This window comes from Esox lucius, chromosome 4 (genome assembly GCF_011004845.1).
Source record: "Esox lucius isolate fEsoLuc1 chromosome 4, fEsoLuc1.pri, whole genome shotgun sequence".
Taxonomy (NCBI): domain Eukaryota; kingdom Metazoa; phylum Chordata; class Actinopteri; order Esociformes; family Esocidae; genus Esox; species Esox lucius.
In genome coordinates, this window is record NC_047572.1 from 17,656,325 (window position 1) to 17,669,442 (window position 13,118).

The 13,118-nt window shown below is 45.6% G+C and overlaps 1 protein-coding gene across 1 annotated transcript in view; it reads right to left on the bottom strand.

The window, feature by feature from the left end:
• gpc4 (glypican 4) overlaps positions 1 to 13,118 on the bottom strand; it is a 31,091-nt gene that overhangs the window by 9,674 nt on the left and 8,299 nt on the right. The window contains exon 2 of the mRNA XM_010897783.4: positions 410 to 568. Coding sequence (XP_010896085.1) covers positions 410 to 568 — 159 coding nt within the window. The remainder of the gene's footprint in view (positions 1 to 409; positions 569 to 13,118) is intronic.

Here is a 13,118-nt window from a genome sequence, read left to right on the forward strand (position 1 = left end):
ACTGGCAGAAGCAGAGACTCAGCACAGTGATGAGTGACACCACCTTACTCACAGCAAGGCAGGAAGGGGAAACCCGACCGGGACATTCACTCTCTCCCATAAAAACACATACGTTAAGGGAAAGAAGACTGGCTCTGTGTGTGTGTGGTCCGCCTGAGAGGATGCATGCATCTCTCCCTCCCCAGAGCATAGGGCAAGGCAGGGGAGGGGCAATGACTGAGATGTTGAGGGACAGCTGGACAGGCCAACAGACGAGGGCGCCTCTGCTGCAAGGCAGCCAGTACACAAGCATGTGGGAGTGTCTGTCAAAGCAAGAGCTGCTGCTATGGGGAGTGTTGACAGGGACATGGATGGACCGGGCCAGGAGGTGAAGGAGCGGGACGAGGGAGCGTATCTCATTCTCACTTACGGTCAAAGTGGCTGTGCCTCTGTTTGAAGGTGCTCTGTAAGTTGTAGCTCAGCTGGGAGACGGGAGCCTTCAGGTCAGAGTGGCTCTGCTGGCTCAGCTTCTCCTCCATCTCCAGGGTACAACAGGAGTAGCCCTGGGGACACACCTTCAGGTGCGCTCCTGGAGAGACAGGGAGAGGCAAGTTACATGCTGCAGAACAACTTCGGATCTTTAAAACACTTCATACAGCCCACAGTGGGAGAAATAAATGATGATGGGGCCTCATAGATGGTAATTGCCCTCAATTAGGCAGCACAGTAATATAACTGATTGTATCCCAGGTTTCCTACAGTAGCTACAATATGTACCCTGGACTACAAACATCTGAAATGAGAAAGAAAGGCTGAGTTTATCCTGCTCAATGTGACCTCACGCAGCAGAAGCCACTCCAGCCGTTACTGCGCAAGCTTCCGCAGCTGTTGCTCATGTGGTAGACACACACAGGCAATAGTGAGACACGGAGAGACTCAGAGACATAGACTGGCTTTAGCTGGGGAGTTTGAGCGTGGATGTTAAACAAGCTCAACAAGCTGACATCTCTTAGCGCTGACACCCCAAAGGGAGACGACAGTCTCTCTTCAAGACCGCAGAATCAATACAAATGAAACCAAGCCCTGTGCTCTACAGAACAATTAAGACATTAAAGCCCTGAGCTCTACAGAACAATTAAGACATTAAAACCCTGTGCACTACAGAACAATTAAGACATTGGACAAAGACGTGTTAAGGTGGAGGCATGGTGGAATTTCCCCAGGGGTATGGGCAGTGAGCAGCGTTATGGCGGGTAGGAGAGGCTGAACACAAAGTTGCAGCTGCAATAATGTTTTGTTTTGATTTCTTTTTTTTTTAAAAGGCACAAGTTGGAATTTGGAAAGAACACAGGGGTCCTTTCACTTGGCCCGGGCTTCCAACGGCCTGTTTGGCTTTCCCCACCAGAGCTCCCACACTCCTACAGGCTGGCCCAGCACATCTCCCAAACACACACTTCCCATGTTGGAGACCTAGTCATAGTGTATATCACTTATATGAAGGCTTGTTCCTTGTAAGAGTGCGAAGGGCTAAAGACATCAGTACCACAACACAGCCAGAGGGAAGCGCATGCTCCTCTCCCATTTCCTTAAACCGGACTCCTCACACCTCAGATGACAGCCAAATTAGGCTCAAGACACACGCACGCAAGCATGCACGCACTTGTATGGCTATCCTCATGGGAACCAGAAAATAGAAATGGCATGCTCCCTTGCCCTAATCTTAACCCTAAACCTAACCATAACCCTAATTTAGCCCTAATCCAACCCTAACCTCAATAAAGTAACACTAATGCCTAAACTTTACCTATATGTAATGCCTAACCTTAACCCTAAACTTAACCAACAACGCCTGGACCTTAAAAAAACCCCAATTCAAACTCTGAAAATGAATTGTTAGTTTGACCCTTGAGTCCCCATGAGTCAAATTTTTTCTGGTTTCACTATACTCATTGAGACATTCGGTCCCCATGAGTATAGTTAGACCACACACACACACACACACACACACACACACGAGGAGTTGGCAACCACCGCTTAAACACATTCACACGTCGCATCCCTGCTCAACAGTCAGCTCTTTGTACCGGCATGATTGGAGGGAGCGACCCAAAGTAAGCAACATGTGCACGCGCATGTACACCTCTGAAGGGCTTTATCCATGTGGAAAATGGCCATAACCAAAGAACACAAATAAAACCGAGATGGTCAATCTTTCACAGGAATGTCTGTACAAATGTCACATTGTTAGCTCACAGGCTAAAGCCTCTGAAAATGTTCTTGTATTAGTTGGTGCACACTTTGGGAAAACATTAGGGCAGCCAACTCTTCAGACCGCTGCACAGAAACTGGGTGTAGCTGGGATTACAATTCAAAGAAAAAAAGACAAAGCTTGAATCCATCCCAAATGGCACCATATTTCCTTCATAGTGCACTATTTCTGACCAGAGCCAAATGAAGTACTAAACGGAACTGTGTGGGGCCCTATGTAGTACTAAAGAAGTACTCCCCCCCCCCTACTCTTACTGATCTAAAGTTTTCCCTGATTTATATTTGGTCAAATCCTTGTATTGCGGACTGACTTAAACCTGTGGAAAAGAAAGTGGTATGCATATTCAACCTACATTTTCTCAGAAATACCCTGCTTTGGAAGGGTGGGTGTTTTAAAACTCTAGTCACAGTTGGAACTCTAATAACGTGGAGACATTTAGGAACAGTATATATAGGCTACAAAGTGAGTAGACTGTTGTGTTGTTTAGGTGGTACTGCATTACATTGGGAAATACAAGCTGTGGTGAAATGCAAGACACGTGGCAGATGTAATGTCAGGGTGAATTCCACATTTATTTATTTTTTATATTTGTTTGGGGAAAAAAATCCTCCTGCAACAGGATACAGCCTTCTGCATTCAGATGAAGAAAGTGTTGACCAGTAATTGGTTGGTGGAGAACTGGTTTACCGTTTTGTTTATGGACCTACAGCTATGCCTTCTGGTCTGCTACGTAACATGCAGCTCAACTCTCAAGACCCTGGGGATCCCAATGAACGGAAAGCAGGCACAGTGTTCATGTTGTCAGTCAGAAAGTAAACGGGAGGGTTATTTAAAAGCAGCCCTAACATGTGAGCAGCTAACAAACAAGCGTGATACTGTGTCATGGTATTCACCAGCAGTCCACTGCTTCCCGTTCGTCCTTTGTGCCACTACAACCACCGTCCTCTTTAAACGGCCCATAAAATAAGTCACTTCCCTTTGACGTTCCCCTGCCCGTCCCTCACACTGGGTTCTCTGGTGAGGAGGAGGGGTGTGGGGGGGGAGGTGAAAATGCCCTGTGGACAAAACCCAGATTAGACACCACATCACCCCCTCTCCTCTGGCCGACCAGCCTGAGTCATGTGGACCAGGACTAGACAGACTGGAGAGCAGATAAAACAGCCCTTCTCTTCTATGGCCCACCACCCTGCAGGCTTAACCAGTGTGGTTAAAGGTTAACAGCCACTCCTCTGAGAGAGGTCCTGCCCTCTGACCCCTCTGTCCTCAGCGTGAACACACACACACACACACACACACACACACACAAAGTCAGTCAGTCAGTCAGTCATAAATTCCGCAAAGGATTATTTCTGTCCATTCCCTGCTGAACTCCGGTCACCACTGAGGGACCGAGGGGAGAGACACGGACGGCCTGGGGGTGACTAAGGCCTGTCCCCGACCCACCTGACGTCTGTCACTAATGAACACAGCTACTAATGACAGCCCGTCCCCTACAGCATATTGTCCTCTGGTTAAGACCCAACACGCAGAATTAGCACCATCAGTGCGTGAGGTGGTAAAAATGTGCACTCCTGGAGTCACAGAGAGTGCTGTAAATCTAAAACCCCCTGAGGCCCTGGCACGACCCCCAGCCCTCCACCGCTTTAGTCGTGTCATTATTTGGCTGGCGGTGGTTACGCCATTTGTTTTCACACCTCATCCCACTGGGATCCGTTTGGCTGGTTGCCTTACAGGTTTACAGTGGAATCTACTCCCTATTTGCCCTTCTATTCCTCACTGTCGCCCCGTATGAAGAAATGTTAATCATCCGTCAGTACTAGAACATTGTAAAAAAAAAAATGCACTGCTTTTACCGAACAAAATAGGTACGCGGGTTTGTGGAGTTACAGACGTAAAACATTTTGAAGGAGAGGAAAACTACTGCCTACTGAGTTTGAAAATAAGGGAGCCGACCGTTACATTTAATTTCATAGCAATTAAAAATAAAACATTGTTTTCTCTTCCAGTTTTTTTTCATGTTGCAGCATGTCGTCAGGTACTCCCCCTTCATCCATACCTTAGTACCTGCATCTCCACGCTCCTGTCTCACCCCCCCTGTCTCTGGCTGGCTGGCTGCAAACACTCAAGCTATTGTGGTCTTCCCACCATCAAGTTGGAAATATTGTGTTGCCCCTCAACCCAACTTGAAGAAAAACTGTTTACCAGATCTCCATCCATGGGAAAACACCATGGATACTCCAAGTTTCTGGGACTACTCTTTATATAAGCTAAATAGAATTATGAATGTTCTCACAAGAGACATGCAGAATCAAAAGTACAGCCATTGTATTACTGGAGCCAAACGTTTCTGTAGATCTTGCTTAAGCTTCACCGAAACTGAAAAGGTTCAGTGGGTTTTCTGCTGATGGCCAGTGCAGTTGGGGTGTCTACAAGATCTAAACCCATCATCAGGAACCACAACCACTATTTGTTCTACAGAGAAACAGCTGGACATAAATGAACTAATTTTAATGGGAAGGTTTCTGTCTCACTTTCTGCAACCCCCCCCCTCCCCCCCCCCCCCCCCACGCGCACGCACACACACACACGCACACTAACCACAAGTAAGAAAATGTTCAACAAGGTTCCTTTGTAACCGGAAACCATTATTAAAGCTTTAACTGCTCATATGAAGATAATCAAGGCCAGGCTATTGCTTTCTCCTCCTCTCCGGGCGCATTTCATAATACGGGCATGACAAGTTTACAGCCCCTTTGCCAACCCATAATGCTTTTCAGGTCTGACTTACAGAAGAGTCTAACCAGATTCATCACAGTGACGGGGAGGCCAGCTTTAGCCAGACATTGGCGAACAAAATGGTGGGCAGTACAGTGGGAGCATGTCATTACTCTGCACTTAACTGCTCCCCTAATTCTCTGTTAATGAGTAACGGCAACACCAGCCATCTCAGCCCATAGGAATGTTACCACTCATATGCAGAGTACTCAGACTCAAGTCCAGAAGTCAGACTTAAGGCTGACTCAAGTCCCAAATCATGTCTTGTGACTGACCATACTAGGCCCTGGTTTCTCAAACCTGGACCGGCTTTTGCAACTATTGGTGACTCAGACTTGGACTGGTCTACTGGTGAATTTTTTTTGTACTTGGGAACGAACAGGCTATGATAAGCAGAATTAATATTAGCAGCACTAGAGCCGTTTTGTTGAAAGAGGAAGTCTGCACCACTTACCACACAAACAGCCCACATCTACTGTCTGGGAGGCCGGGAGACAGCCATGCCTCACGGAGACAGCCATGCCTCACGGAGACAGCCATGCCTCACGGAGACAGCCATGCCTCACGGAGACAGCCATGCCTCACGGAGACAGCCATGCCTCACGGAGACAGCCATGCCTCACGGAGACAGCCATGCCTCACGGAGACAGCCATGCCTCACGGAGACAGCCATGCCTCACGGAGACAGCCATGCCTCACGGAGACAGCGCTGCCTTAGCTTCTTTCCTCAGTTCAGAAACAAGTCATTTTATGATATTAAAACCAAAAGCATTGAGTTTAACAGTACAAAATGTGTCCACTGCGTCTTGTCTCTTGCTTCGTTAGGTTACTGAAGTCTTTACATTTGTCTCAATCAACCCCTGCACGATACCCACAGCATCCCAAACTACTTTTTCTATAGCAAAAACAGCCTGGTCAAAAAGACTCATAATGCCAGTCCTATGTTTTTAATCAGTGGTCATCTAATTACCCAATATGCAACAGGCTATCAGCAGGCAAATGACCGTCCAGACAGACATCCTCCCACAGTGGAGGGAGGCAGGTGCTGCGTCAACCAGGAAGTGAGCAAACGAGCAGGATGTCCCACACTGCACAGCCACGCTGACCGTCGCAGGCAGCCGGCCACCCAGCACACACTCCAGCCCAGTCACTACTCGGACTGTACAGTTCTGGTCAACACGCACCCGCCAGCACGCGCACGCACACACTCGCACGCACACACTCGCACGCACACACTCGCACGCACACACGACAGTGATTAATATGGGCTCCACTGGGAGTTTTACTGTTGTCTTTCCTGTTGACATTTACGCATTTGTTGAGTCAAAGGTGTAATAGCTGTGCTCCAAAAGATTAAACTCACTGCTCCAATGTAAGCAATCTTTCTCGACATGTTTCTAAAAAACGCCTACAATAGCAATGATTAACTGTGATGCTGGGTAATCTCAGACCATTCATCTGTCACAGCCACTCAAATGCATCACCACAGGGCAATAGCTGTCCGCCGGTGTTGAAGTTTACAGGGAACCTGCTCAGTTCCAATAACGCAGAACTTCACTAATTCATAAGGATATCTGTGCCTAACAACCATGTCGAACAGGACTTGTCGCTCAAACAACCCTGCACAGCTAGACCAAAAGCTTTGAAATGTGTTAGCCTGGCTGGTAACATGTGCTCTAACTGACCCTCTTAAACCCATTTCAGATAATTCTCAACACTCCCTTATGAGATCAGGAGCTTTGGAGAGCGTGAGTTTACAGTTAAGCAGCCAGCCACAAGACCTTGGAAAGAAAAGCATTGGTGCAAAATGATGTTTCCTTAAATAAATCAGGGATTAAAATCTCTTCCAGAGCACAGCTGTCAAAACACCAAAGTGCCAAGATTTGCTTTTCGGATGGCATGACATTGATAAGAGGCCCCCGTCAGTGGGGCCAGAAGGGAGCCCGTTACAGGCCATTCTGGTCTCCCCCATTTAACAGCACCACAACACGTTACTGACACAGCAACAGGTCGGTAACAATTTTAAAACACTTCTGCAATTGGACAGCCACAGCATTCCCTAAAGCCATGGAAAGGAATTATCGGAAGGCTAATGCATTTTTATGAATTGTTGAAATACTGATAGTTCAACAAAAACAAATGTGAAAGACTCCCTTCCAACACACACACACACACACACACACACACACACACACACACACACACACACACACACACACACACACACACACACACACACACACACACACACACACACACACACACACACACACACACACACACACACACACACACACACACACACACACACACACACACACACACACACACACACACACAGAGTCATACAAACAAGTACACATGCGAAGACTCATAAATCTTTACCCCCTGCCACCAGAGTCCATCTCTGATTGCAAAACCAGTCGGGGCCTCTGGCCAATTAAAACTCTCCATTTGTGAACATTCCAAAATGCTGTCATCCATGAACATTTACCCAGAAGGCCCTGGGGAGATTCCACAACATGGCCCTGGCCTCTTGCTCTGTGTCGGTTTCCCTCTCCAGCTCAGCCTGCCGTCTCCGCCTTTGTCTCACCACACAAAAGCTCCCTGCCCACACTACTTCCCAGGTCAGCGTTTTCTCAATGATTTAACTAGCTCTTGCACTTCCACACACAAATGTTTAAATAGACAGTCCGCTAGATACCAACACTTACCACAGGGCCTACTTAGAGACATCAAACTTCCACAGGGAACCAGAAGGCAACTATCAAAACGTGTGTCTAGGTACCGTGTATATAAGTGTGTCAATGTCTACTAAAGAACAAGTAGTATGAAGTGAAATACTTTGCCCATCTATGACCTGTGCGTGCAAAGCAGCTTGGGTTAGGTTAATACATTACTATGCAGCGTGAAGGCATTTAACCTCGGATGGGTCAGAGCCAGCTGACTAAAATGGCCCCCTAAAGTAGTGCACTATATAGGGAAGGGTTTGCCATTGGGGATTAGGGAGACTGAGCGGATGGTGTTGGTTCAACTGAGTAGAGCAAGGTTCAGGTGGTAGCAATTAAACTACCCCAGATACTAACCCCAACTACAGCCTCTTATGATGGAAGAAACATTATGCAGTACAAAATGGTGAGAGGCCAAAGGAGTGAGAGAACCAACATGAGGCAAAGCGATGAGGAGAGGAATGAAGGACCACCATTAACATTTACGAATGCCAAAAAGAAAATAAAGAAATCCAAAAGTAAAACCCCGGAAACAAGAGTAAGGAGAGCTGCATTACAATCAAACAAAATTGCTTTTATCACCAGGAAATAAGTGCCAGGATTAAACACACAAACACATTTAAATATAATATTTATACAGGAAAGCCAAATAATATTTAAACAAAGTTAATAATGGAATTAATCGTAGTCATGGAAGTACTCTGTGGTGGAAGAGTTGCTAGCAGAACAACCAAAGACACTGAGCATAATGAGGTGGTGAGCTGCCCATGGCCAACAGCACACACAGGGCCAATCCATTACATCAATTTAAAGGCTCAGAATCCCCAGCAGTTAGTGAACAAACAGCCGTTGTTTTCCTGAGATCTGATTAAGATCTCTTTGCGTCCTCATTTGGACTATTCTAGGAGTACTTCATCTCCTGCCGTCTGTTTAAGTTAACCATCACACTACTTTATTTAAACAAGAGCAACATTCCAGTTTTCAATGCACATCATATGCTTGAAGAGCTGTATTGTGGCCATATATGGTTGGGAATGTAAATAAATTGATTAAAAACCAAAATATCACAGTTATAAAGGCAGAAATGTGTACAAAACCAGTAGAACAGTTTTAAATCTGCCTTATAGAGGACAACTTATTTGGAGAGTTCTAGGACATGGTTACATACTGGGGTCAGCGAGTCAAAAAAATAAAATAACCAATATGCTAGGGTTGCCGAAAAAAAAAAAAAAAACGTTTCTGGGCACAACCATAAAAATATCAGCTTCTGGAGTTTGATAAACAAAACCGGGGGCAGTAGTCAAATTAAATAAAAATGGAGCTTTGGCCATGACCACCAGCAGTAGATGTAATGCTGAATGTATTATGCAGAAAAGGTTTGAACCTACAGTAAAATGTTTGTGGATCTTTGATATTATGGGGCTGTTTTGCTTTTAGTGGTCCAGGGGCCTTAATTAAGGTCAACAATAAAATAACCCACACTAATCACCTGGACATTTTAACCCAAATCCTGTCTGCCTCTGCAAACAGGCAGAACTGTGGCCTTAAAGTAGATCTTCCAACAAGAAAATGACCTCAAGTATACATCTAAATCCCCAAAGAAATGTTTCATTAAACACAAAGTCAACATTCTGCAATGGCAATCTGAATCTCTGGCTTGGTCCACTACATACTACAAGGGCGTGTTTACATTACATGACCATTTCCCACCCACTGGAAGTAGACACTAGATTTTGTTGAGTAAACCGGCAGATATGGATAGCTCAAGATGGCACCAAATGTGAAGACAACTGTGTCAAAACTTCATCAAGTTCATATGCAGTGAGCATGCATATCGCTCAATTTTCCCACAATTCATGGCCACATTTCTTCAAACTCTGGCCCAATTTGCGCTTCAAACCAATTATTTACATTTTAAGTTGAAGTCATTTATAGCATTTTCCCTGCTGTCCACTCCTGGGCTTGTAGCTCACTGTTACGTCTCCAACCACCTGGAGCACACAGCTGACCATGAGTACATCCATGCGGCCGTGGGGACAAAGTTGGCCAACTTGGGCCTTTTTTTTTATGCTATGAGAGGGTTACCCAGAGATACGATCCCTTGTTAAATGGCTCTACTGTGGATTCCATCTTATTGGTCTGAGCGTGTGTGCGCGCGCATGCGAGTGTGTGTGCGAGCGTGCGCGTGCATTATCTCAGATTCGCAGAGACAGGCAGCTACTCCAGACAAATGCAGAGGACAAGTTACAGCACAGCGTGATTATCACAAGGGGAGAGAGGGGCGGAGGAGTAGGAGAATAAAACCTTCCTGATTTGTCCCACCACCCTGTTTCCACCAAATGAAAAGACTTTAAAACAGTCTGCGGGGGAGAAGACGATTTACGTGAAGCCAAGTGCTTTACCATGGGTGCCGTGCAGAAACACGACGTTGTTTACAATCTGAGAAACAGACTGACCGACCAGGACTAACTGACAGACTGAACCGACTGACCGTCTAAACCAGACGACGAATTGGCTGAGTAACTAGTAGGCCTGGAAGGTATGATATTTGCCATAATCAATAGTAATATGACATTTTGTTTTATAATGAATACCTGCAACCAAGCATACCAAGCAACAGATACTTCAAATTCTCGAGGATATAAACACAATCAACTTGCAACCACTGGATTGCTGTCACCATTCGAGGTTTCACATTAATACAATTCACAACCACTGATTGCTTGCTACATCTTGAGCCTCTCGCTCAAGCCAAGTGTGGCCAACATTATCTTTCAAGGTTATTTGAATCTTTGTAACAAAAAGCAGACAATCCCCCTTTGAGTTGCCATCCCTGCTGACAAACACAATATATAATCTGTCAGTAAAATGGGCATCTTCAACCGCTCCCAGGGATATGCAGCACCTCTGACAATGTTTATAAGAGACATCCAAAAGCTGCTGAAACGAGGTCCGCCAGATGTTGTGGTATGACAGGACACGGCCCGGCCTTTAAGGTCACCCAACAAAGCCCCCCAGGCAGAATGAGGTCAGGTACAAGATCTCGTTTCTGGGTCCTCAAAGTTACAAAAGAGCAACAATGATTGTAATATACCTGTTGGTCTTTGGGAAACTGGACACCAGCCAGGGAGGTGGGAGAAGAAAAAAAACACTCACAGCCAACTGTCAAAGAGAGGGAGGAAATACTAAACCTAACACCTAAAGTTCATTGGCCTTTAGTCATGACCAACAAACTGTCCCTTTCCATGAGATATGGAGCAGATGTGTCTGTAAATAACTGAGATGGATCTAGTCTTTCCATCAATGGTACATGGTTTGTCCCAAACCTCAGTCTCCAATTTCCTTACAAAGCCTCTCTATTCTTTCAGGGAGAACCACCGCCCTCAATGTATAGACAGAATTGTTTGTAGCTTTTCAAGCCTTTATTTATAAAGTATTATAGCCTTAGAAAAGCCTTTTGTTCTAACTGTGTCTAGGCCATTGAATATGCCGATGATATGTACGTTTTACATTTGGTTTTGATGACCGGTTTTAAGACACGGCATCACCTCGTCAGTCAAACTCACAGAACTATGTGAACAAGCAAAGCCAGAGGCCCTTTAACAGCTTCTCTGTTTGGCAGAGAAAACATTTTCAAAAGCAAAAACAGAGGACCGTGGCTTTTTACCAATTTGCATAGACATTTCAAAAGCAAAAAGTTGGTGTGAGGGATTAGGTAATTACGTGAACTATTGGGCTAACTATACTTTGGAAAACTCAGCTAAGTGTTGGTGGGAGACTCATTGGTGAGAGACTTGATGCAGGCCTTGGGAGTAATTACCAGGGATAACAGCTCATCTGGCCTCGACCCAGCACTGGGGTTCCAGCCCAAACACGCGAGTCCCTGGCTAGAGGCCTTCACTCACCCTGCTCCCCTACACCCCAACCACAGAGGCTTCTGGCAAATAAATGTCCCAATCATCCTCATCACCACCATGACCATAGCCAGTACATCAGAAAAATCCATCCATCTTGACTGATTGCACCTACTTGTATAAAACCTCTTCCTGACGCTCAAATTAGGGTTGGGAGGTCCAGGAGGGTATGACCAAAATACCATATCAAAGTAGTTGACTGTATTTGACAGGACTTCATTTTACATAGTTGTAATATGCTTTCATCAACCTCAATGTTTTATAGCAGTAACCAACATACAGGAAAACAATTCCAGGACATATCTCGAAACAGCCAGTCCGGTATGCCTGTAGACGGTATAAACAGCTTAGCACCCAACCCTAGCTAACATATCTTACAGTCTGAGTCACAGCCAAGCCCATCTGGGGTACGGTCATTCATTCAGTCAGTCAACTAGGCTGTCAGTCCCCACCCATAGAGTTTAGGATCAGAGCATGCAGTCCTTCAACACACTCCTCACAGCGGGCTGAGTGACACCACCAGTGAGTGATAGCAACCCAGAAGACACACACTGCGGCTCAAATATCAAGAGAACAACAAAATACACCACCCTTCACCTCCCGCCACAAAAGGAATTTCAAGCAGCGAGAAAAGTCGCACTACGGAAAAGGGCTAATATAACAGGGCCGTAAAAAGCCTTGGCAGAGAAGCAGCAGCGCTGTGACAATACCAAACGACAACTCACTGGTATATAGAGGCGTGACTACAAAGCCTGGGGAGAAGTGTGTGGAGAAAAAAAACAACAACAGCGGCAGTCTGTTCTGGCATGAAAATCATCTGGAAGCCTTCCCACACAAAGAAACCCCAAGGAGCAGGACGCTGAGGAAGAGACGGAGAGTGGAAGGAGAGAGAATGATGGAAGCGAGGCAAGTGACGGCACGAGAGAGCGTACGAGACACTCCGTGAGCTCAGCCTTGCCATTGAAAAAAGGGACATACAGGAGGAAGCCACCACAGCAGAACCTGACACAGAGCGGTCTCTCCAGACAAAATGTCAAAAATATAAATCAGTTTCGTTTCCCCACATGAGAACATGATTCAAGTTTTCGAAGACCTCTGATGACCGTTGACAGTTAATATATACATTTATATTTACATTTTTTGCACGGCCTTGATTAATGTTTTAATGATCCTCATGTTGGCAAACTAGATTATTATTTTAATGACGTTACATTGAATGAACATTTAACTTCCAGCGTATGCTTTGGCAATAGGTACATTGTTACATCATGCCAATAAAGCGAGAGCCTAAGTGCAGTGGGATATTCAGCAGAAGGGAGTAGAGAAGCAGGAAAGCATTGGTAAATCATTATAAAGACAAAGAATTAAGGGGGGGGGGTGCACCAATGCAGACAGGAAGACAAACTAAAAGAATGAAATTAACCCCCCCAGATTGGTTCCAAAACAGCGGAG